This window comes from Athalia rosae, chromosome 2 (assembly GCF_917208135.1).
Source record: "Athalia rosae chromosome 2, iyAthRosa1.1, whole genome shotgun sequence".
Lineage (NCBI taxonomy): Eukaryota > Metazoa > Arthropoda > Insecta > Hymenoptera > Athaliidae > Athalia > Athalia rosae.
Genome location: NC_064027.1, coordinates 8,905,605 through 8,930,678, shown reverse-complemented (window position 1 = coordinate 8,930,678; position 25,074 = coordinate 8,905,605). Strand labels below are relative to the sequence as shown.

General features: G+C 36.3%; 7 protein-coding genes and 1 long non-coding RNA gene across 20 annotated transcripts; 5 read left to right on the top strand and 3 right to left on the bottom strand.

Annotated features, from left to right (window-relative positions):
* Positions 1-55: 55 nt before the first annotated feature.
* Positions 56-6,164, top strand: LOC105685054 (inner centromere protein A-like). 4 transcript variants are annotated; one of them, XR_007276868.1, is made up of 10 exons: positions 56-194; positions 427-883; positions 1,018-2,001; positions 2,089-2,262; positions 2,409-2,599; positions 2,730-2,913; positions 3,006-3,212; positions 3,329-3,467; positions 3,556-3,804; positions 6,027-6,164. XR_007276868.1 is itself a non-coding variant. In XM_020851634.2 (9 exons), exons 1-9 carry the CDS (start codon positions 112-114, stop codon positions 3,747-3,749), a joined length of 2,613 nt encoding a protein of 870 aa, XP_020707293.2. In that variant the 5' UTR covers positions 56-111; the 3' UTR covers positions 3,750-4,105. The 4 variants fall into 4 exon arrangements, 3 of the variants coding, with proteins under 3 accessions (XP_020707293.2, XP_012254291.2, XP_048505678.1); XM_020851634.2 differs by lacking the exon at positions 6,027-6,164 and having other exon boundaries at positions 3,556-4,105; XM_012398868.3 differs by lacking the exon at positions 6,027-6,164 and having other exon boundaries at positions 142-301; positions 3,556-4,342.
* LOC105694016 (WD repeat-containing protein on Y chromosome) lies at positions 4,247-10,425 on the bottom strand. 7 transcript variants are annotated; one of them, XM_020851604.2, is made up of 19 exons: positions 9,940-10,421; positions 9,536-9,764; positions 9,340-9,444; positions 9,041-9,232; positions 8,861-8,972; positions 8,556-8,692; positions 8,243-8,437; positions 7,968-8,175; positions 7,673-7,878; positions 7,394-7,594; positions 7,065-7,309; positions 6,674-6,931; positions 6,443-6,538; positions 6,056-6,366; positions 5,666-5,906; positions 5,248-5,422; positions 4,923-5,123; positions 4,725-4,810; positions 4,247-4,487 (listed from the first exon to the last, which is right to left on the bottom strand). In XM_020851604.2, exons 2-19 carry the CDS (start codon positions 9,557-9,559, stop codon positions 4,349-4,351), a joined length of 3,132 nt encoding a protein of 1,043 aa, XP_020707263.2. In that variant the 5' UTR covers positions 9,560-9,764; positions 9,940-10,421; the 3' UTR covers positions 4,247-4,348. The 7 variants fall into 7 exon arrangements, with proteins under 7 accessions (XP_020707263.2, XP_020707261.2, XP_020707267.2 ...); XM_020851602.2 differs by having other exon boundaries at positions 9,536-10,421; XM_020851608.2 differs by having other exon boundaries at positions 6,056-6,354; positions 9,536-10,421.
* Positions 7,175-9,678, top strand: LOC125499851. The gene is made up of 3 exons (XR_007276872.1): positions 7,175-7,301; positions 8,238-8,365; positions 8,940-9,678. It is a non-coding gene; the product is annotated as an uncharacterized LOC125499851 (long non-coding RNA).
* LOC105694004 (tetratricopeptide repeat protein 8) lies at positions 10,025-12,836 on the top strand. The gene is made up of 9 exons (XM_012414300.3): positions 10,025-10,209; positions 10,328-10,520; positions 10,635-10,767; positions 10,894-11,038; positions 11,149-11,397; positions 11,533-11,708; positions 11,811-11,982; positions 12,122-12,328; positions 12,419-12,836. The coding sequence occupies exons 1-9, from the start codon at positions 10,108-10,110 to the stop codon at positions 12,533-12,535; spliced, it is 1,494 nt and encodes a 497-aa protein (XP_012269723.1). The 5' UTR covers positions 10,025-10,107; the 3' UTR covers positions 12,536-12,836.
* LOC105683811 (protein YIPF6) lies at positions 12,565-15,084 on the bottom strand. Of its 3 annotated transcripts, none has more exons than XM_012396726.3 (7): positions 14,965-15,084; positions 14,174-14,308; positions 13,819-13,897; positions 13,706-13,748; positions 13,500-13,628; positions 13,201-13,358; positions 12,565-13,049 (listed from the first exon to the last, which is right to left on the bottom strand). In XM_012396726.3, exons 2-7 carry the CDS (start codon positions 14,306-14,308, stop codon positions 12,937-12,939), a joined length of 657 nt encoding a protein of 218 aa, XP_012252149.1. In that variant the 5' UTR covers positions 14,965-15,084; the 3' UTR covers positions 12,565-12,936. The 3 variants fall into 3 exon arrangements, with proteins under 3 accessions (XP_012252149.1, XP_012252140.2, XP_048505728.1); XM_012396717.3 differs by lacking the exon at positions 14,965-15,084 and adding an exon at positions 14,518-14,675; XM_048649771.1 differs by lacking the exon at positions 14,965-15,084 and adding an exon at positions 14,420-14,438.
* Positions 14,585-17,957, top strand: LOC105683802 (coiled-coil domain-containing protein 134-like). The gene is made up of 4 exons (XM_020851673.2): positions 14,585-14,921; positions 15,018-15,227; positions 15,302-15,576; positions 17,784-17,957. The coding sequence occupies exons 1-4, from the start codon at positions 14,723-14,725 to the stop codon at positions 17,955-17,957; spliced, it is 858 nt and encodes a 285-aa protein (XP_020707332.2). The 5' UTR covers positions 14,585-14,722.
* On the top strand, positions 17,919-23,605 carry LOC105683784 (chitin deacetylase 1). Its single transcript, XM_012396681.3, has 9 exons — positions 17,919-18,115; positions 20,949-21,064; positions 21,152-21,263; positions 21,338-21,465; positions 21,555-21,760; positions 21,902-22,197; positions 22,290-22,536; positions 22,649-22,840; positions 22,933-23,605. The coding sequence occupies exons 1-9, from the start codon at positions 18,067-18,069 to the stop codon at positions 23,063-23,065; spliced, it is 1,479 nt and encodes a 492-aa protein (XP_012252104.1). The 5' UTR covers positions 17,919-18,066; the 3' UTR covers positions 23,066-23,605.
* Positions 17,951-24,904, bottom strand: LOC105683823 (NADH dehydrogenase [ubiquinone] 1 subunit C2). 2 transcript variants are annotated; one of them, XM_048649774.1, is made up of 4 exons: positions 24,622-24,904; positions 24,012-24,155; positions 23,837-23,897; positions 17,951-18,042 (listed from the first exon to the last, which is right to left on the bottom strand). In XM_048649774.1, the coding sequence occupies exons 1-3, from the start codon at positions 24,785-24,787 to the stop codon at positions 23,848-23,850; spliced, it is 360 nt and encodes a 119-aa protein (XP_048505731.1). In that variant the 5' UTR covers positions 24,788-24,904; the 3' UTR covers positions 17,951-18,042; positions 23,837-23,847. The 2 variants fall into 2 exon arrangements, with proteins under 2 accessions (XP_048505731.1, XP_012252163.2); XM_012396740.3 differs by lacking the exon at positions 17,951-18,042 and having other exon boundaries at positions 23,722-23,897; positions 24,622-24,903.
* Between the last annotated feature and the right edge of the window lie 170 nt (positions 24,905-25,074).

The following is a 25,074-nucleotide window of genomic DNA, read 5'->3' as shown; positions in this document are numbered from 1 at the left end:
TAATCATCAGGATTACAGACAAAGAGTTACAGCGAAATGAGAACCAAATCTTTGATGAGAACCACGGCATTTCAAAAATAAAAAGCACTGACAAGTGTTTGTGTATCATAGATGTCGCTGACAGCGGCAATTCAAATTGAAAAGACGTTGTCAACGTTTATACGGGAAGGTGGGAAACGGGAGTGCGATTCGGCGTGAGTAAAAGTGTTGCCGCCTTTTTAATCATAATTCATTGGCCCAAAACTGTTTCTATCCACATAATCAAGACTGTCTTGGACCCGAATCTTTGTGAACTTAATATGTATGTAAATTTTGTACGTGCGAACGTCATACGAAATATGTACCGTAACGTACGGGTTATGGTCAATCACAGTGCACATCATTTTTGATCTTATGGAAGAAACGTAGTTTTTGTATCTCTTACAGGATCCATAAGATGATGGATGGATGGTCAAGAGAAACAGTGCGCAACACCCTCCGAGAAGAGCTTATCAGTTTGACTGAGCTTACCAAAGCCAGTGAAGCAGAAATTGAAAACTCCCTTCAGACAAATTTGGAGTTTCTTCGCCGGATAGTGTCCCAAGTCCGTGGCAGTGCTGCAGGACCTTTATTACCAAAAACTCCAAAAGCTCTTCATAAAAAACCCGCACAACGCATTGAGACCATTCATGAAGATGAATCAGTTGAGTTCGAGGTTACTCGCACCACAAGCATTGCTTCTGAACCTAAAGATCGAGATTCTGATGGGTCCCAACGTAGATCGACAAGGACCGCATCGAAAAAAGCTGCTAGCACTATAAAGCAACAACAGTCACTGACTCTCTATACTAAATCGCGAAAATCCTCTCAAGACACAAATAAAACTAAAAGGAGTGCTGCAAAGGTTTGTTCTTGCTTATACGGTCATTCTATACTTCTAAGAATTTGCTTTTAGGTATTCTAAGATGATTATCAAATAATGTACAACAACTAGTGAATGACTATTTATATTCATTATTCGTATTATCAACTATCTAGATCAAAATAGAATCAAGTGATTCTGAAAAAGAATGTACAATACCTCCGAAGCAGTCAAAAGGAAGAAAACCATCAGTGCAGAAACAACACGAGAACAGTCCCCAGGCTTTACAACCAGAGAAGAAAGATGGTACATTTGTTCTGGACAAGACTTATAATCACGAATCTCGGATAACCAAAAAGAAAGATTCATCTAGCAAACGTAAACATGACCAAACTAGATCACCATCACCATGTCCCCCAAACAACCACAAAAATTCTAGGAGTCGTAGTGGGGAGCCTTTGGCTAAGAAGGGCAATTTCATAGATGAATCTCATGTTAATTCTGACATCAACGATACTCTCGAATCGTCTATCTATGAAGACGCCGTTGGTAGACCTGCACCGATACATAATTCAACTAAGATAACTGACATGACTGTGACAATAGATTCTAAATCTCATGAGTTAGCAAAAACTTCAAACCCAAAATCGAGGTCATCAAAAAGTGCTTCCCATACCAAAAACCATGTACCGATGAATGTAACAGTTGTATTGGAGAATTTATCAGCACAAGTCAGTTATCCCAAAACTACTGAGTACATAAAATCAGAGGATGAAGAAGTTGGTTGTACACCAGAAGTTAAAAACTTTTCTAAGGGTGCTTTACTACAAGCATATCGCGCAAAGTTAAACAAAGAATCAAAGAGCACTCGCAAAGCAAATGCTCTGTTTAGTCCTTATGCTACAGATTCTGTCAAGAAACGTGTAGAGGCTTTTGAACAAGTTGGATTAAATAGCCCAAAATCTGTTGAGATAAACGCTCCGACAAGGGTAACTAGAACTAAAACTCGAGCCATGGCCGCAGCGGAGACAACAACCAACGTTGTTCCACCTATGCAACCTGTCCAAAGTGTTGCCCAAAAATTAGCTCGTAAATCTCTTGCCAAAGCTAAGAAGATTTCATTAGCCAGACAGATCAAAGATAGCGAGGAGAGCAAAGAGGTAAATAAAATTACCTGATAGATATCTTATTTGATTCTGATAAAAGTTGTCACCGACTGTGAATGCATGATTTTTTGAATCTTATAGAATGATCGTTCGAGTAGTGCATCTATGAAATCTAAAAAATTATTGGTCATCAATGAGAAAACGATGCAAAAACAACAGTTGAGAACAACTCCGCTGACGAAAAGTCGTCTCCAGCAGCCCATGTCTGTTAATCGCTTACATCAGACACCTATGAATGGACAAACTTTTTCCAATGTAAGTTTAATCCTTATACTATCTTTACAGCTTTTATCAACTTATTCCTGTGTAAGTACTTGCGAAGTTTGTAATCGCGATTGGTCCCCACTCACCCTTTTTGCTTCTCAATGAATATGTGGAAAAATAATTCGTTAATCCACCAGCACACAGGAGTAATGTCTGCGTCTCGTGGGAACATAATTACAAACATGGACTCATTTCTACAGTCAGCTAAACAAGCTCAGCAAATAAGTTTGGCAGAAAAAATTGAAGAGAAACGTAGAAAAGCTAACGAAGAAGATGTTAGGAGGAAAAGGGAGGAGGCTTTGAAGGCTATGGCTGAAGAAAAGAAAAGGTACGTACTCGCACCTTCGGAATAGTATGTTATTCTAGTTATATTGCGTTATTTCACAATTATTTCGAAATTTTTTACTGTCATTTCTTTATCTAGTTGTTTTTTTATATTCTTCTGTTAATTGTAATAGAAAGAGAGAAGAGAAGCAGCTGAAGAACAAATTGGCAAGAGAAGCCAAAGAAAAACTAGATATGGAGAAACGTCTGAAAGCTGAAAAAGAAAGAGAAGAGAAAGCAAAACTCGCTCAGCAAATCCAGGAGGAACAACGTAAAGAGGCTGATAGAAAAAGACTTCTCCAACTACAACGTGCACAGGTTTGTTGCGTCGAGAATTTATTTTGTTTCACTAATCTGCTGTTGATGCGTAATTATTCATCTGGACGAACAAATTCTTGGTCTATTTTCAGGAGACAGAAGAAAGGCGTAAACAAGAAGAGCAGTTGCGATTACAGCGATTACAAGAGCAAGAAGAAATGGAGCGTCAGTTAGCCGAACAAAAACGAAGAGAACAGGAAGCTGCAGAAAAACAGCATCAACGTCGTCTCGCAGAAGCAAAAACTCAGCAACAAGCAGCAGCTGAAGCTATGAAGATCAAGGCTCAATATCAATCAAAAGTGAGTAGTTTAAAATTATCTTCATCGATTCCGGCTTATTTTCAAACTGATTCAATGTATTATGCAAGTCAATGACTATTAAGTTCAAGATAATAATTTCATTATCAAATTATCAGGTGAAACAGAACACAATAGCTATTCAACCAAAAATGGTACCAGCCCCAAGTTCTTATAAATTGGATAGTGAACCTAGTGACGACGATGCCTCAGACAATGAATCTGCACCCAAACACGCTATCCCCGCTTGGGCTACGGGTATGTAGTAATTCAACTCGTTGTTTGACGACCATTCTGAACTCTAGCGTTGAAAAATTTGTCACGGAATCAACCTTGATTGTTTCAGCTCAAGTCCGTAGAAATCGATTGGCAATGCAAGAACACATTCCGGTATACGAAGTTCACAGATATTTCAATAGCAAACAGTGCACGCCAGATCTTTCAAAAATATTCAAGGGCATTGACAAAAGGCAACTGCAACGCACATCAAGTGCTATTTGGAAGACGCCACCTCGTTACTCGATGATGTACAGAGACTGATCGTTCACTGATTTGTTCCAAAGATCTAATGGATCTACTTTCATTTTCTTCATACGTATGTATAAGCGTTATATGGTATAATTCGAATGATTTTCAGGTATTTAGTTCTCATAACCAGCTAAACTATGTGCCTTAATTGAAAAAGGGAGAATCTTAAAGTAAATAAACTAGAGAGTACTAGTAAATGTACCAGAGAGTATGAATCCATTTTATATTATATAATAATAAATATTTTTCGATTATTCGCAATCATCAAAGTGTTAAAATAAGTCAATATAGTGACTTGATCACAAAGTATTGAAATTGGAAATATCTAGAATGAAAAATTGTCGTCTGTTCCGATAACTTACCATGATTTACATCGGTTGATGAACGGATTGGTAAAGGTATTAATTCAGTCGGTCTCTGCGGTATGAACGATTACTCCTCTAACGTATATTTTTCCTTTGACTAGTATTATTTCTCTTTAATGTACACAAATGTAAAACGATTTGTAGTTTGGTTTCATAAATGTTCATTTTATCAGCAACTGAATCCCTATGGATTCTCGATTGAATTTCAATTCATTTGGAAAACATTTAATTTTGGAAATACAATGCCTAATTCAAACTTCTTAATTGGTTGGTTGACGAACCGATTTCTGCATCTGCAGACTTTTCAGTTTTTGCATGGAAATTTCGCTGAGCTTCTTTCGCTGTATTCGTAGAGCCTTTGGCTCTAATTTTGGAATGTATGACCCTGTCAACAATCATTAAATGGCATACGACTCTTATTGTCATTAGTATAACTACAATTAACGAATATAAAATTTTAATGTAATAACTTCCCGAAATAAATAAAGCAAACTTTGTTAGAGATGTGAGAAGTAATTCTAGATTTTATGTAATCAAATATCGTAGCCTCATTATCATTATTACTAGTACAATCATTTCAGTTTGACAATTTTTCTAAAGAAATAGCATAAAAAATACGTACGGTATCGATTTCTGGATCAGTGGTGGGACTGGAGGCATTTTTATTGGTTCTAATTCATGTGTTACAAGATGTGAATATACAGGAATCTGAATATAAAAGGAGGTTCATTTTCGTGATATATAGGCATGTGTGGGTCATTTATTATGCGATGAATTTATGATAGACAAAAATTGAATTAATTTTTAAAATAATACTTACGTATGCCAAGGAACTATCTAGTATTGGTGGTGTGCCATAAGCATTTGACCGAGTCGGCAATTTGTAGTAACGCCCGAGTTTAGGTGATGATAATCTCTTACCATACAACATGTACCGCTCATGCTCAGGCACTTCCTTTAACGTTTCAGTTTCGTTGGCTTTACCTGTCGATTTTCGTTGATTTTCACCACCATTTAAAACCTTTGCGAATACCAAAAAATATATCACCACTAACATCAACTCATTTATTCAACCATACATCAATCAAACATAATTCATTTTGCCTGCTAATCGATTGATTGTTACCTTTTCTCTCAACACTTACTTTCATTGTGGTTGAACTTCCCGTTCCTTTTATATCAGGAGGCAATCGGTATGAATTGAAATATTCTTCGACCGGAGTATTGGGTAGAATTGTAGACCACGGCTTGAATGTACCCAAAGTTGAAATATAACGTCCGTTCAATGTCCATAATCTTACGGTATGATCGGAACTACCGCTGAAAATACATACCCACTAGCATATTTTGTAGTGGTATGACTTTGGATACACGAGTTAAATAGAATGAAACTTTTGTGTTATTTATCACTTCAAATTTAACGAATTATGAAGTATTTTTACCACTGATTCTCATATACAATCATTGAATGAACAGTGAAGCATATATTACTTCTGAAATATATTATTTTTGAACAAACTTAAGGAGTAACTGAATATCCATCCAGTAATGTTTATAAGTTACCTTATTATCAGCTTTACTTCTGGTATATATTGAAGAGTATTAATTGTTTTGCAATGAGCACGAACAGAACATAGTAAAATGGGCACCGGTTGGCCCCTGACGGCTCTTTTTGCTCGCCCATCAATTCGGTCCTTCCACAAAAATGGGAATTTCAATCTCAACAGTGGCATACATAATTTTGGAGGATCTGGCAAAGCATAGTTTGATAGCAACCAAACTTTTATATAGCCTGCAGTGTGACCTGAAAAAGTATAATCAACGGTGTTTGATCAATATCGATTGGTTGTCAGGAAAAATGTATGTGCATAGTATTAGGAACATAACTTGACGATACATAATGTTATCTAAATTGAAATTCCAGATTCAGTGCTAGTGGAATTATTGACCCACCTGTCATCAAGTATTCGTTTTTGGGGTCTGTTGCCAATGACATGACATAATCACCTAATACATGGACTGCAGAGAAACTGGCTAAGAATCCGGCAGCAGGATGATGAGTCCACACTTGGATCATACCATTCTCTAAAGATAAGAGTAAGGAGCCAACATCAGGTGCAGTAGGCCGTGCATTAAGGAATATCATAGCATAAACACCGACTACCCGTGTTATGCTTAATGCCGATTCTTGATGCATTGATACTTCTACTTCATCAACACTGTTTGGAATGCTGGCACCTGGTTTGTTTATCCTGTTCGAGTTTCTTGAGTTTTCCCAAATTATCATTTTAGTAAAACCTCTATTCTCTACTCATGCGATAAAATATGATAGTAATTTACATTTGTAATCCCAAATCCGTTAGATTTATTTTTAGACCTCTGTTTATAGACGTATCAACTTTTTGTTTAGCTTCTTTTCTGTAGGATATAGCATACCTAGAAGATTGTAGACAATTTTACGGTCTAATTTCGGTTATCTGTTAATCAATACTCACATTTGTAAAGAATGGACAGGCCACAGAAGAACATTTTAGTCAATGAAAAGATGAAGAGATATTGAAAAATACTCAACTTCCCGTAGGATTATTCACACTATATCTTCTATAAGGCTGTCCAGTTTCCAATCTCCAAAGTATCAGTTCCCCATTATACGATGCTGTAGCAAGAGTCTGAGGGTATTTTGCAGCAGTACAAAGTACATCATCTGTGTGCCTAGTCTCCCAATTCTTCTTATGAACACCAGTTTCGGTGTCTGCAAATTCAGTAATGTGGCGATTCCAGCCGGTACAAAGAATCCGATTGGATAACCAGACTATGCTGGTGATTTCACTATTTGAACATAGATTATTAAATTTTAATTCCACACTAAAACTTTAATTTCGGTTACGTTGTATGAATATACTCTTGTAATGGTAAAAGAAAAACACAGGGTTTCTTAATTATTATGGTGGTTAAAACTTGCCATTGAGTTTCGATGCTCATATTTCGTATACAAGACCCTGCAGCAAAGTTCCACATTTTTATGGTTCCATCTCTAGCGCCAGTGAGCAGCAAGTGCTGGGAGGTGTCGAAACTAGCAGCGGTTATTTCAACAGGGACTCGTTCACCATATACCACTTTATAGTGAGCATTCCTACGAAGATACAAACGACGTCCAAGCCAAGGATTCCAGACTATAAAGCAGGAGTCTAAGCCTGCTGTAACTATCTAATAAACATTTTTTCAACAGGGTGACAATTTTGAATACGATTTTGTGGAAAAGAAGTTGAGCAAATATATATTCATACCTACCACTCGAAACAACATATTGTAGAGTACGCAGCTAACAGGCTTTGCATGCGTATATCCATCAGAGATTTCTTCATTGATTACATGCTCGCATGTCAGCACAACGATTTTCATACTAGCAATTATCAATTTCTTCCTTATTGAATTGTACACAACAGACATTGAAGTATGTTCACCCAGTTCATTTGGAAGACCATTAAACGTCTGGTGGAAAATGTATTCTATTTAATATGACTTCCTATTAGAATCAAGTCCCCTGTTTGGTTTTGAAGAGTTTTCCACCTGAATACAAACTTGTGCCACGACATCCCATACTTTAATACATTTATCTTTAGCCAAAGAGTATATTCGACTTCCAGAGTTATGAGTAATTAATGCACAAATAGTTGCATGGTGTCCTTGAAAAATACAATTAGGTTTGTGCGGTACGAATGGATTCCAAACTCTGACAATGCAGTCCGGACCTCCTGTCACAAGTATATGGCCTTCTACAAGATCAAATTCAGAGTTATTTATAATCAATGTATTTTTGGTATATTATTATATATCCAGCTAAATGCCTATACAATGGACAAACCTTCACTAAAATGGAAGCATGTAACACCCTTGGCCACATTAAATACATACTGCATTCTCGTTCCAGTTGCGTCGCTTAGAAAAACTGAACGATCTGAGCAAATTCCACAAGAAACAAATGCACGCAGTTTTCCATAGTATTCTACCTGACGCACCCAATCCGCGTGGATATTTTTAAATTCTGTGACTTTCATCCCCTGGAGTTCACCCTGTTGAAGTATAAGATTTCAGCATAATCAAGTGATTCTATTAACATAATTTTCTGATCCAGCTCACGTTAGCAACAGCTTCGTAGCGAAGATGAATGAGATTGTGTCGAGGAATATGCTTGAACGGGCCTTTTTCCAATGAACTAAAGGACATCACTTTGACAGTCCCTCCCATGTCACCCAAGATAATGTGAGAGTTTTCTCTAACATCAGGGTTGAAATAGTAACTCATGCATACAACTGCATTTTCCAAACTTGATATCTACAAATAAATTGCCTAAAATAATACAGTTCTTTTTTTTAGTGCATGGCTATTGAAAGCTGATACTGTGGTTTTCACTTTTCACGATTTTATGATTGGGATATTCTAAAATGCTTACCATTACTCTCAAATCGAACTTCTTTGCCACCGTATCATAAAATCGAAGATCTCGTTCTGAAGAACTTGTACATACTATTTGAATGTCGGGCAACACGATCATATCAGTTATAATTGTGGAGCATACTTTTAAATACGCTGAAATATTGAGTAGACTATTTTACAAACGCAAAGCTTACTTGATGTCAAATCAAGACTCAATATTCCAATGAATCAAAATGAGTCTTGTTTTTGCCCTTATATATCCAATATTTTCTAATTATAAGACTAATCTGTTTTATGAACTACAGATACCGGAATGCTTACGATTGGTTGACTGAACACTCCTTTCGTATTCAAGATCTAATGTCCAATAGTTAATAACACCATCCCTGCTTGCTGTTAGGTAGCAGCCTTGAAGGAAATCCCACGTTCTATCCTATGAAGGAAAGAGGATTCAAGATATTTCAAAACAAGTAAATAAGAATATCTGACATTAAAACTCACTGGACGGACTTCTGGACAAAATGCAATTCTGCACACAGCACTGCGGTGATGAGTTTTTTGCAGCTGTATCTCACCGGTCAATGGAAGCTCCAATGTTTGCCGCTGAACTGTGGTGTCTGTTCGTTGAAATTCCGATAGCAAGTAGGTAATGAACTCATCCCACGTTGTATATCCATCTCTTTTCAAATTTATCTAATGATAAAGTCTTTCTGTTACAAAATACTTACACAATAATTGATATATGAAAAATAATAGTTCATCGTATAGTGAAATCATTAGTCTATTTGATGCTGCAATACCTTACTAAACAGTACCCTAAATTCTTGATCTGGAATATCGATTTTCATTATCTCCGCAAATGCTTCCTGAAGTTCTGATTCGCTCATTTCTTCGTCTTTGGAAACCTGTAATAAGGCAACATTTCTTTATGCGATCATTGACATGATATGACTGTCAAAATTATAACTACAATTGAGAAATTATCTCATTACTGACCAAGAAGGCTTTGTGCAATCTCATCAAATCTTCTTCTGTACATTGCTCCTCAATGCTCTTTTGGCTGTAGAATTCTTCAAATTGCCTCAGAATGCTAAATAAGTATTATCATATAAATTTGAAAGAGCATCCAATATTGAATGAAAGTTGTCGAACTTTGTATTCTCAGTTTCTCTGCTATCTGCCATGATCTCCTATCTTCACTTCCAGACAAAATCCTGCAATGTACCTATAAAATAGATTTTCATAGAATCAATCGCATTTAGACACAAGCCAAATTCAACAATTCTTGTCGCATGTATCATGCTAACAAAAGATCATGAAGCTACTGATGGTTATATGAATATGATGTGAATGATAATTTTGACAGCTACAAATTTATTCATAAAAAATTGATGGTATACATTTTTTCCCTCTTTCCATTACTATTCTGCATTGTTGTTTCTTTTATAGTGGTAGAAATAATCAATAAATATGTGTACAGTAGAACTAGCATGAGTTCTCCTCATAGTGATCAATACATGCTTCCTTAGCACTAAAGAATTAATGGAAATTTCTGTATTTCCTACACGATGGATCCTCTATATTTGGCAATTAGTCTATTTAAGAGAAGGAACTATGAAGAATGCGCTGCAATATGCACGACATTATTGAAGAAGAACTCGTTAGATCAAGTATGTTAAGTGATACAAAAATTCCTTGCATATTACATTTATTTGAAGACGTTTTGTCAACCCTCTTGGTGTATTGAAAACATTGAAAACATTAAATGAAATTAATTTTCTTACAAAGGTGATATGGATTCTCAAAATGCGTGCTTTAACACTTCAAGTATATGTGGATGATATAGAAGGCGAGGAGGAAGGAATAGCAGAGAGTATTTTAGATAATGACACCATTGCCTCAATGCCACGACCAGGCACATCACTCAAAAATCCCGGCACGTCTCTATTAGGACAAGGTTTTCGACCTAAAACTGAATCAGGTTTGCATTAATAAATTTGTTATAAAATTGTTATTTTCAAACTACTATTATTCACTTGACAATATCATTTTGAGGCAATTACATCAAGTATATTTAGGTCTTCAATTATTACAGGTCGACCTGTCACAGGTGTCGTTAGACCAGCAACCCAGTCTGCAAAATCAGAGACTATGGAACAAGCTTTGAGAACTGCAAGGACATCAAAAACAGCAAGACCAATCACTGCAAACACTGGACGTAGTATTAGGTAAAGATTTAATATGAATCTCTCAACACTCCAAAAACTTTTTTGCTCTTGCTCTACTTTTAATTACTGATCTTTGACATACAAAGAAGATGAAGTCGGTGTTGCCCAGAGTATAATATTTTTCAGACTCGGTACAGCATCGATGTTGACGGAACCTGATGGTCCGTTCATCCAGCTCTCACGTTTAAACATATCAAAATATGCTGCTCAGCCTGGTATTGCCAAACCATTATTCGAATATATTTTCTATCACGAACACGATGCAAGATATGTGAGTTGGCAGTCATACAAAAATATGTTCAAGGAAATTAAGATACTCTGTAAACATAGATACTACATATGAGCATCGAATTGATTGAAGATGCTTTTCTGTAATTTCAGGCTCTCGATTTAGCTGTTCAAGCTACTCAAGCATGTCAATTTAAAGATTGGTGGTGGAAGGTCCAACTAGGTAAATGTTATTATGCTCTTGGACTGATTCGAGATGCAGAACATCAATTCCGATCAGCTCTTAAGGACCACAAAACCATTGAAACGATAATCAGATTGATTCGGGTGTATATAAGATTAGATCAGCCATTTGCTGCATTAGATATCTGCAAAGGTGGTCTTGAATATTTTACAAATGAGGTGAGTAATTAAGATTTAATAGTTAACTGAGCTGAAAAAAGCTATTTGTTTATACCAAAAAAAATCAGAACATCAAAAGTTCAACTACAGGTTCCACTTTTTACAAATGGCATATCAAGGTAGACCTTTCTACAGGTGACAATACAAATAGAAATGGCTCGAGTCTTTGAAGGATTAAATAACATGCCAATGTCGATCAAATACTATAAGCAGGTGCTACAAGAGGATGCCACGAATATCGAAGGTATCGCAAGCATTGGCATGTATCACTTCTATAACGACCAACCAGAAGTGGCATTACGATACTATAGGTGAAATTTTTTGTTTTACCAAATTGCAAAGTAAATACTGAAAGCTTTGGAATAGAGTCCACCAATTTGACATTTGAAATATCAAAAACATTTTTCTGATAGACGACTTCTGCAAATGGGGGTTTTTAATGCTGAACTGTTCACCAACCTCGGATTATGCTGTTTTTATGCCCAACAATACGATCATACTATTCCATGCTTTGAAAGAGCACTCAATCTTGCTAATGAAGATAATATTTCTGATGTATGGTATAACATCTCTCATGTAGCTATTGTAAGTTTTTCAGTCACCAATATATCTCATATGTTTACTTCATGCATTGAGGTAGCTTTAGAATCCAGACAACCATTTGTGCAACACTTGAACACTTAATAATTGATGGTAAAAATAATTTGGCATTTATCTGCCAAAGTGTGTTGGCGATATTCAAATGGCTCAAGAATGTTTGAGGCTGGCAATTGCTGGAGACAACAGTCATGCTCTATCTTATAACAATCTTGGAGTACTGGTGGCTAGAAGCAACAATACCATAGCAGCACGCACATACTTTCATGCGTCAGCCAATATTGCTGGGTACCTACATGAACCACACTACAATAGTGCCAAGCTGGCATATCAGGTACACATTCAGCACCGTGCCAATTCGTGTCCGTGATGAAATTGTGACATTGTTTAATCGTTGATCATTAATTTCACATTGCATCGGCAGGTAGGAGATCTACAGACAAGTTACATTGTTGTACAAAGAGCGCTGCAAGCATATCCGAATCACCAGGAAAGTATAGAACTTTTAAAAAAATTAAAAAGACATTTTTCGCACATATAGATATCTACTGATGAAACATTGAGACAGGGTTCTTTTTCATTCTCATTTTTTCCTTTTTATTGGAATATTTGTCTTATGCCATTTTCATAGCTATCTCACTATACATCATAATGTTACATAATAAATATAATATTTTCATTTGATGATAAAAATAAAATACTATCGATTTTAGCAAATGCAAGGCTGAATATTGATGATCAAGTTAGTTTATTCAGATGTTAAATAGTCCGGAGTGTACATGCAGATGAAGATTTTGTACCAGATGCAGGAATAAAAAATAACAGGTGGCTGTTTGTAAGCCTATATGCCTTTTGATTGAATGTCAATCTTTTAATGAAGTTTGTGCACAATATTATACAGTCTTGAGGTCAAAATTGACTTGGTTTTGCACTCAAAATTGTTCACGTCTGAGATATCACTAGCCACGAAATTACAAAGTAAAACAGGAAGATTGGATACACTGCCAATGCTTTTCTTCCCGTTGGCTGACTGTCACCAAGAAACACCATGGCGGCTGAAACATTATAGTATCCACAGATGAATCTGTGGTGGACTCCTTTTTTATGGAGTACGGATTACATACCCGATATCATCTCATGATATCGGGTATAAACTAATGGGACTGAGTTGTACAGACAATTTATCAATGAATTTAGGTTACTCACCATACGTTGCCCAAAGGAATCCAATTATCGTAATAATAAATCGTATAATGAACCACAGTACACTCTGATCAGTTAGTAAAATAATTCTGCAAATTATGAGAGCTATGGCAGTAGGCAATAGACAATACCCCAGGACACAGACACTTTGGAAAAATGATCTGGAACACACCAAAATTGAGAATGACTCTGACGATACAGGGCCATAATAGTTTAAGAAACTCAAATCTAATGCAGAACATTTGGAAACGTTATTTTGAAGTTTGAACTTCAATATTTTCATTTGTGTGAAAGAGACTCACATGTTGCCACCTAATAATTTGGAGTTCAGAGTTACAATCATAGATCCAATCCAAACAATGACAAATACTTCAGCAAATTCTGGCCCCCCATCATTTACATCATCGGTACTATCGGACCTTTGTAAGATCCTGTTGATAAGAATACGTAGAGTTGAGGATCATGCGCAACTCTTATGCTTGATTAGAACAATATGAAAATAACCTACGTTGCCATAAATGTACATAATACCAAAGGCCCCCAAAGATCCCCTGAAAAATGGCCAAGTATTAAATTACCAATGAAATACAAACATAATGTAAGCTGTTCAAACAATCATACATTCTTTAAGTAAGCTCTTCTTTTCCTTTGGGTATAAGACATGGTAGAATTTTCTTCCAACTGTTCGAACATCTCTGAGCTAGAAGTAGAATGAAATTGATTAACTTCAATTTGCAGATTCACATTGAATTTACGTATTAAATGGAGTAATATCACAGATTATGAGTAAGGATGGAATGCTTATTTTGAAACTGCACAAGGGAATGTTAAATGATAAAACACTTTGAATGTTAGTGGATGTAAATGCGTAAAATGATTAGTCTTAAAGACTTATTTTAGTGGTAAAGAGCAGACTTTGAAGAGTTTCATTGATAAAGGTTCTTTTGAAATAGAAAAACTAAACGAAACGACTCACAATGGTTTCTCTAATTGGTTCGTCAAGAGTATTAAAGTCAGGTTCCCCAATGTTAGATTTTTGCCTGGATCCAACTGTCATCTCTCCTTCCACGTGTTGTGGATCATCGACGGCGTAAACCGTATCATCGTACATCTATAGTAGTAAAAAATAATAAAAAATGACACATCACTTAAACCACCAGTTGTTGCATTAGTCAAGTATGAAATAATACAACGACAACGGTACAGAGTCACTAAAACATACAGAAATCCACGACAATCTAGCATTAGGAATCAGTAAAACACACTTCGAACGTAATACACATCAATTACCTACACAATTTATTTAAATACTATACTAACGTCAACTTTCGCCTCCTCCATGGTGGCCATGTTTGTTGCCGATGTGTTAAATTATAGTAAGTTAATTAGTCATTCGCTAGTCGGCGCTTATTTCAATATGGCCTCGTTTAAAATACACGCGTTCTTTATAATACCGATTTCAAAGAGTTGATGGCAGTTTGTTGAGATAACGCACGATCGATTTTGAATAAAACTGATTATTGGCATGCATCCTAGGTTTATGTCCCAAGATCAAAGTGAACAGTATTCTCTAGTGATGCAGGTACAAAATATATTTGCTTATTTTCTACTGCCTGTCGTATTATGTACAGCGCACGTGCAAGACACTGCGCAACCGGAGCCAATCAACGTCGAAGATTCATTGAAGGGTGAAATTGTTCGAACTGATCTAAACGAACTACTGTGTATCCTTCAAATACAAATCTATGTCGATTGTCAGTAACTCACTGTTATCTTGCATGCATGTTCCGTATCACATGTCCTTAATTCGATTTCATCAGTCAAGGAACTCTTTGCCAGGCGTCGTGGTGAACATTTAGGGGTTGTTAAAGAATTACGAAAACTGGAAAATTATGAACGTCAATATAAAATGATTACAGTTTTGGCGGAAAGACTATTCTTTGTCATCCGATTAAGTAGAGGCATTCTAGAAACTGCTGGTTTCGAACCTGGGAATACCTCGTTTCCAGAGGATATTAACTTAAGAGATGGTACGTTAAGAATAATACTGCCACATTTCTCCTATGTGTCAAAATTTTGTTGGATTTTATTTTTTACTTTGCAGCTCTATCTAACATTCTGGAGAACACAGCTCTATTCGGAGACATAATATTACATCTGCCTGATGTAAGCCATAGAGTTTTAAATACACAGCAGCAATGGAATACAATGATGCAATGGTCTCTGGATTTTGTTAATCGTACCCAACATTTGCTGGATAAATCGACCATTACAATGATACACTTGGTTAGACAAGAGCTCAATATTACTACAAGAGATCCCGGATACTTCAACCCATACTGGTCGACTGCAAGTGGAGGATCCAAGGAGAGTGAGGAGGTAACCAAAAAGCAAAGGAAGACACCAAAAAAAGAGAAAAGAGAAAAAGGTCCTAGGATGACCAGAATAGAATTATAGAGCTAAATATTGCAGGTGTCTAGATCGTTCTAGTCACTCCGACCAGAATATACGTTTAGTTATTCGAATATATCCATGAAGAATTTATTTCTAAAGTGAAGACCTGCAATTACAACATTTTTGTAAAATATGCAAATCGTAGATGCGTAGGATCGAACATAGTTTTTTTATTGGTAAAATTATCATATAAATTGCTGAAATCGTTAGAGATTCACATTGCAACTGGTTCAAAATAATCTCTCCGATGGACTAGAAGAATTAATTTGACAATTTACCAATAATTATGTCACAACTCTATTACATATCATAATTTATGGAAGATTTGTCTCGTCTTAATTATGCTACTTTAATACCGATTCAGATAGATTGAAACTGACGTCAAACGTTCATGTAAACCGATTGAATTTCGAACGATCATCCATCTTTTGAGAACTAACGTAAGACTTCGGTCAAGTTCTAAAATATAATTTTCTTATACATGTATGTATAAGTATGGGTGTGTATAAATTTGAAATTGTATAGAAATAGCAATGAATTATGATAATAGGTGAACGAGTTACGTTCGAGTGCTACTACAAAAAAAAAAAAAATAACAAATTGAGAGAAAAAGAAAGAATCCGTTGCAAATTTTTCCAAATTTTTCTACTGTGAATTTATATCCCTTTCTCGCTCGAATAGTGCCAGCGGGTAATTTTCTTTTGCTTCGCCTATAATCATAATCAAAATTTTCCGGCGCAACACCTATTTTGTTACGATTGCTGTAACTTTCAAACCCGATGGTAAACGCCGTAACATCCAGATCCACTAACGCGGAAAATGCCGCCGCACTTCAAAACTCAAATGATTTTTAGCGGACACGATGCAATAAAATAATATCGCCGGCGAAAGAAAAAATACACATACAACCATGTATATCGGCAATAGGATGCTATCAATAAGTGCTATGCAAGCTTTCTACCTATAATCAAAATATCTTGCTGTCAAATTTGTTTAGGGAATTAAATCCTTTGTTGATATTTGAGTTCAAAATTTCTCTAACGCTCCCAATTTCTCTAAAGCGTTTTGTTCACTGTATTTCTGGTAACGTGCGCATTACCAGTTATGATAGCAAAAAAAAGATTTTTCCTTTGGCAGACAAAGAAAGTAAAACTCTCTGCAAAGGTCATAAGTATCACGTACAATATTCGCGCGGAACCAAGAATGAAAAAGTAAATAAAAAGATCAAATACCAAGATTGCGTGCTACGTGGCCAGCCGCAACAGCTGCTTCCGTTGGATGAGTAAAATTTCTCTTCTTTCCAAGGATCCTCGGTTATCGGCCGTATATAAAAAGCGTTACCTGAGTATGTCACGCGAAGGTACAGTCAGTAAAATAAACATCTGACAAAGTAGTTAAAATCGCACACGAGAAGATGTTCCAATTTTCATTTACTTTCGATTATTATTAGTTATAAAGAAAAAGATGTCCTTGAGTTTCATTCAGCGAGCTCCGTCTGCATATTTGCGCGATACGATGAATCAAACATGCGATATTATTCTTGTTTTTTTTTCTAGTTGGTTTTTTCTTTCCTCTCGATAAATTATAATCGACCTAACGCAAGAAATAAGATATTCACGAACCTGTTCCCTGGCGAAGAACTTCTTACTATAATACGCTTTAAAAATACCCAAATTATGTGTGTATAATTTCTTGAAAAACGAAAGTTTATAATCGTCTGTGTTATACGGTGTATAAAAATTCAGTAATTATTAACAAAGCACGCGGCAGTCACAGATCAAAATTCAATCAGATTAATCGGCCAACTACAGGCACACCATGTTTTAGACCTCTACCTATGAATTCGTCCTTGAACTTGCGCTCGATGGCCATCTGATACCACCTTAATTATAATATTATATCTCCTCGCGTTCGTAATGAATTCATGGGTCTAGTGTGTTCCTTTATTATAACTTAAAATGCATGTTTAGAAATATCTGAATAATTTTGAAATGAACGTAAAATTCCGTGGTTCCGACCCCTCAGGACTCGTAGTAATTATCGGAGTCCGTAATGCGTTTTTGGTGGATTCAACGTGCATTCGAATGCTGCAGTTGGAGTTCGAGAATGATATTCAAGTATGTGTTTGCCAGTTTCAGGTTCCAATAAATTGTGTCTCCTTCATTAGTAGTGGAGACGGTAGAAAGTGGTCAGCCAATGGTTGGTCGTTGAGGTGGCGACGGGTGCACCGTGAAAGAGGGATCCTGATGTCTTTGCCGACAATTCTGGCCAGTGTTGGGAGAGCTGTTCTTCCTATTAGTTGTTAAATTTGGCAAAAGTTTTACTGGAGAGTGACTGCACAACTTGGCTTTTTTATCCATCGACGGAAGCGAATCTTTACATCGAAGAGACCTGGGAAAAATCTAAAATATAGTTATGAAGATACCAGGATCGGTGCTCTTATGCACCGTGTTACTGGTCATAGGTGATTATTCATTTTTGGTTTTAACACACTCGCGATATGTATTAAAAATCTGCAGGTCATGTTTGTTTCATCTTAAAGATGAGATTTCATTCTTTCCAAGAGCTACAAAGGAACAATACAATCATAGTCAGAATGTCAGATTTGTTTTTTTCTTAATTAAATAATCAGCTGGTGATGAAAAAGTTCACACACAGCACAGTGTCATCGGATAATTGTAACATCAAAGCGTGTAACTGCAGCTTGTAGTCGTTCATTTGTTGCCGAAAGAATCACAAGTACTCGCATGTAATTTTGAACGCTTTCCAATTCCATTTCGCGTGGTATGAGTGTATTACCGAGATGATAGAAAAATCGGGGATTCCTATTTGATGCAAACTTGTAATTTTTTCTTTGTTATGTAACTTTCGATGCAAAGTCTTCGTAACTCTAATAATTTAAAATGGAAGCCGACTGTTTGCTGAACTGCAGCTATTCATTGAAAGTTCCGTTCGAATTTTTGAATGACAAATATTACCTGACATGCTGTAACGTCCGTATTTTTAGATCATGTTTGATTGTTTACATTTTAGACTCCGGGACCCATATGGTAGTCCCCTAGTGTTCATGTATTGTCATCGCGCATGTAAACGTATATACGTAGAAATTATAACGGTGTCGTCGCCTCTAGGCGCATACGACTCATTGCTATCTATAGACATTTATACCTTCACTTTCGAATTATTTGAAAAATATATCGAAATCAATTGAAAGAAATTGGGTAATTTTGCAATACAGAGGTCTCGTAGGATATAGTTAGTTCACACGTTGAATTTATAAATAAATTAGTCATAATATACATAGGGATGAGAATTCGGATGAAATGAGTTTGCGCGTTCAAAATGAAACTGAATATTTCTGGTGACATCATTATAAAAATGATCCTTTGATTTCACCTTCGACGCCAAAACGTCGGTTATACGAAAACTCTTCTGATCAAAACGCGTTGTATTGGTAGACAGGTATACCTATATCTAATTCCATCGCGGCTGTTTTCTGCAAATAATTATCTATATTCATTGTTAACACCTTAATTCGTGAAGGTGGTAAAACTCCATTCGCATTATGAATTCAACAACAAAATCCTTGACGTAATGTAACCATGAATCAAAAAATCTAAATATCATCGGCTACACCGAATCGCCAATATTGTGTAACATTTTAATTCGCAGAAAAACAACAGTCCCACTATACGAATGTGCCTCTATACAAAATCTTTGGGATTTTGGTAAGAGCCATATCTGCGGACATTTTTGCAATGAACCTTGAGTTCTGTTTACGACGGTCGTGTATAGAACACGTACGGGACTTTCTAAGAACTCACGTCTATACGCAAACTCTTCGTAATTTCTCTCTTCCATTCCAAATCATGATTTCGAAGATCTGCGAACAATTAGGAGTGATCATCGAATACAATAACTATTCACAGAAATATCTAAAACCCAGAAAAAATGAGAAGCTGCATTTCATGTCTTTGCATCATATCATTCATACAAGGCGTTTACAGCAATAATATGCATCTGTGTGACTCGAATGATCAAACAGAAAGAAGCTCCGTTATGAGAAAACTTTCTCGTGTGCCGGTTTCAGTTACGCGTCTTGTCTGTTGTAATCCCTGTTATTGAGCCTAATCACGCGATTAATTTATTGAAAATTAAATTATTTCCGGCTTCAAGTTCGACACCGATAATTTCTTTAAAGAAAATGAAATTCATCTGCCGCGAGAGCATCGCGCGAAGATATTATGCGTTGGAAGTTTGAAATTCCCAGTTGATAAGTTAAGGGAGGTCGTTTGATCAGTTTGTTCATGATATTTCTATTGAGTAAAGTATGCAGCCTTGAATTGAAATTGCGGGAATTACGATGGAGCAGATAATTTATATCACTTCAACATTACTCATGCACTAGAAAAAGAGAAATAGGATGCTGTGCATACGGGATAAGACGAGAATCGGCTGTGAAAGTTCACTGCCTACAGCATACGCGGAGCCGGTTACTTACAATTATTGAAAACTATTCGAAACCACGTGCTCGCATATTTATTCCTACATAGACATAGGAAAATAGCCATGAGATATGGTATATATATATAATCTCCATTCCTATTCATGATATCGCATAATACTGTACGAGAAATTCTTGTCCCGCTAAATTTTCATCCTTGACATTTTCATTTAGTGATGCGCCTACATCTCATGATTTTCCAAACGGCAAATATTTAAATATGAAAATGGGTGCGGCTAGGATTGATAAACTGACGTTGAGATTTTTGTAAACCACGCATGATAAATGGATGACATAAATTCCATCTAAAACATGATTCACGATTGAATTGGCAGTTCCACTTGTAATTATTTGTGTTGAATCATGACTGTAATTCAAAAGAAAATCTCTTTTTTTTCAAGTATTAGGTAAGCGGGAGTTATAGTATTCATAGCTCACTTTATCTAATACATGTATTGTCAGTCGGTGGTATCATTCTATCACTAACGTGCGAAGGCAAACATGGCTTGATGTACGAAGATGGCATATAGAAAGCCAGCTAGCGATCATTGATGTCAGAGAAACTTAAAAAGTTTATTTATCCACGAAACAGGTGTGGTGAAAATGTGAATGTAATTAGAATTGCAAGTAGATCGGTAAACGCAAGCAGGTCAAACTTGTTCGCAATTAAATTCCCATTTTGGTTTATAGCCCTATATTATAATTTCATGCATAGGTACATGGAATAATTTCTGTTTCTCAAAAACCATATCTGATATGTCACCGTAGTTGTAAATCAATACTATTTTTTCAGTTTGCGCTCAAAAAAGCAGGAAAGATGATGATAAAAAATTTGAACCGTTTGTCTGTCCGGAAGGTCAGGGAAATGGGAATTTCGCCGACCCAGCAACCTGCAAGAAATTCTATCAGGTATTGGTTCTTTAACACATGGTACCATAACTTATATCTCTTAATGCTGCCGAAATTATTCTTTATCCAATCGATCATACGTTTTAGTGCGTAGATTCGCACCCCTACACAAATATGTGTCCTGTTGGGCTACGCTTCGATGATATCAGCAAATTTTGTACGTTCCCAAACGAAGCTCGTTGCGGCCCGATTCCTACAAGTGAGTACAAATCTTTGCGGAAAATCAGTATATATATTGCAATAGGTTTTACAAATTTGTTAATGTTTTCACAGCTCCAGCACCAATAACTGAAACACCAATAGATTTGGCATTACGATGTGACAGACGTAAATGTGAATTGCCGTATTGTTTCTGTTCTCGCGATGGCACACTTATACCCGGCGGTTTGGATCCGCAAAATGTAAGAATAAGGATTTCTTGAAACAAAATGTTGTAAAACGACTTACTCGTATGAAGAATTATTAATATGTCATTTTGAATATTTTATAGACTCCGCAAATGATTCTCCTGACCTTTGACGGTGCAGTAAACCTTAACAATTTCGATCACTATCAGAAGATTTTCTCAGGAGATAGAGTGAATCCTAATAATTGCCCAATTAAAGGAACATTCTTTATTTCTCATGAATATTGTAATTATAACATGGTACAGGGTCTGGCTCACGATGGACATGAAATCGGGGTAGAAACGATATCGTAAGTACAACGTTATATCAGGCGAGGAAAATTCCTCTTCAGTGAAAAGAAGCTCTGATTATTATCACTCCTATGAAGTCTGTATTTGTATATTTGCGTGTCGTGAACTGTTTATGAAAACTCATTTATCTCGCTTAACAGTCTCCAAAAAGGATTGGAGGATAAGGGATACGAAGAATGGGTGGGTGAAATGATTGGGATGCGAGAGATTTTACAACATTTTAGTAACGTCAGTCGTAGCGAAGTGGTTGGCATGCGAGCACCGTATTTAAAACCAGGTCGTAACACCCAATACAAAGTCATCGAAGACTTCCGTTTCATATATGATAGCAGCATTGGAATTTCACCGCTTAAAACACCAATTTGGCCATACACTCTCGACTACAAAATCCCTCACGAATGTAAGGCTGGTACATGTCCTACAAAAATGTTCCCAGGTAAGTAATTTTTGATACCCTATTCGGGAATATTTTTCAAGCTAATACTTGAAAAAAAAAAACAGAGAATCTAACTGTTGTTACAATTTCAGGAATTTGGGAATTACCTCTAAATAGTCATTACATTGAAACATACGAAGGTGGACACTGCCCATACCTTGATCAATGCGTGCTCCATAATCACGACCCAGATGATGTTTTTGAGTGGTTACAAGAAGATTTCAACCGCCATTATCTACAGAATCGAGCACCTTACATGATGCCATTCCACACCAATTGGTTCCAGATTAAGGAACTGGAACGTGGTCTGCACAAGTTCCTCGACTGGACACTTACATTGTATGTTCCGAGATGAAACTGAACTATTGCAGTTTTTCACATGAATTTCAGATAATCTGTCATATAGAACTTTCTATGAACTAATTGGCACGTGTAACCTATTCAATTTTAGACCCGATGTGTACTTTGTCACAGCCACACAAGCGCTAACTTGGATAACTGATCCTACGCCATTAAAATCATTGACTACTTTTGAAGGATGGCAATGTAAGAAGAGAGAAAATGTTCCAGACCCAATGTGCAACAATGGAAATAAGTGTGCACTCGCTTTTAAACCCGCAGAAGCTAATGTTACAGCAACCAGGTAACTACGAAATATATTGTTCAAATCATTTTGCAAATAATTTTTCAATATCCAATTCCACAACATCTTACAAGAAACCTTTACTTTCTTAGATACCTAGAAACATGTAGAGAGTGTCCAAACAAGTATCCTTGGCTGGGGGATGCTAAAGGAACTGGACTATTCAACGATAATTACAATCCAGACATTAAAGATACTGTACCATTTGACGATGACTACGATTAGGAAAAGAAATAAGTTTTCTTCAAATTGATTCCGGACTCTACAGTAAGAAAAAGGGGTCACGTTATGCGTTATAAAATAGTTCAATGTATTTCACAAATACTACTAACTATTTCTAGGAGCGTAATACCCAGAACTTTGAATGGCTGTTCCTAACGGCATAATATCCAAATATATAATTAATATGCTAGCAGTAACAGTAAGGAATGTAATGGACTGAATTCAATTTAATCAAGCATTTAGCATAGGAAACGAACTTCTTTAAACCTGCCCAACAACTATTCTGTTATAATCAAAGAAGGTTTGCGTTCACTTAATACTTCTCCAAATTCTGCTGTCACATTCAACCTGCTAGTAGTGGAAGATCGAGTGAGAGAAAAAATGTATAATTTGTAATAATGTGTAAGGTTTGTACGTTATATTTCATACCAGGAGCCCTGGAATTATGGAGCCTGGAATTATGAAGTGCCACATGAGTTTTTCTGTGGAATATAGGTTTCAACTTCCATCATTGAATGGAAAATAAATACCGATAACTTTCAATATTTTTTCATTTCAATAAAACTCTTTTACCTGATCTGCAATTAACCAGACCGATGAATGGCTTCAAGGAATAAGTTTCTCTAATTTATCGGTTAAAACCATATTTTGAGTCTTTCTGTGTTTCTATATAATTTATTTACAAGAGAAGTAAGCAATAGTGTTCAGACTGGATCATTCGTCCATAAACAGAACTGTTGCATACATCAATGAGCTATGAAACTGATGTAATACCTTAATAACTTTTAGCGAATCGGTATCCATTCTTGAAACACTTCGCCCCACTTTTTGCGCTCTGAAATCAAAATTGTTGGGTTTTAAAATCTAGTGAACGACATTAGTATGCAATGTTTTTCCTTTGACATTTGACAATGCATATAAAAATATAAATGGTAGTGAAATACTGTACCTGGCTCAGGAAAAAGTTCAGGATGAAGGATAACGTAATGGCGTAGAACAGCATCTTTTTCAGACAACACCTTAGAGACGTATTTCTGTGCATAATATCCCAGACCAATGCCAATCAAAGTGTATGATAAATGCTTCTGAAGACCTGTAATGAATTATCCTCTTAATGGAATATTACTTTCACTAGAATCAATTAATGAGAATAAATTTTAATTGATAAATTTCAAGATGGTTTTCATTGCGAATTATCTACAAGCTTTCATATGAACACTAAATGAGATGTCACTTTGAATCAAATATATCATTAGATACACAAAGTGAGCCAGTGCTAGACACACTGACACAATGATGTGAATTCAAATTTCATTAAAACCACTACTTTGCCAATGATTGTGCAGAAGTGGATCTCCAAAGCTCAACGACGTGAAAGCTTTATGATAAGAATTGCATACTATTTCATATTTATAACGATAAAGTTTCTTTGGATGCAGGTTGTTGCATAATGTCGCAAGCGAGGTTAGATTCAACTTGGGGAGACTGATTAGTCGTGATACAATAAGGATGTAAGGACAAAATACGGTCTTAGACATTCACAAGTTTGATCTACTTACCTGACCAAACGGGTCTTCTAGAAGCATAATTAACATAAATAGCAGAAGCTAAGCCTAAAACTCCACCGTTGGTTGGACCAAACCATTTCTTTGTAAATGGTTCTTCCCAATCTTTTGATGACAACAGCTCTAAGGCCCACGTTGCATCAGGCTCTTTTTCTGTCATCCTACTAGAATTACTGATAAGGCGTTTCTGTATTTGAAGGTACCCCAACTATGTTCCAACCCTCAAATTAACCCTTCACAACCCCACTTACAATCCGAAGTTCGGAAGTTTTATTATAAAATCGATGGACCGCTTCGACCGTGTCGAGGCACAGGATGTCGACTCGACTAGTCGATCGATCTCATTGTTGGTTTCTGGCCGGTGTTTTGAAATTTTGAATTTACGTCAAACGGATTTACATTGCAGCAATTGCACCGAACATTAATTTCGCGATAAAAAGCATTGGC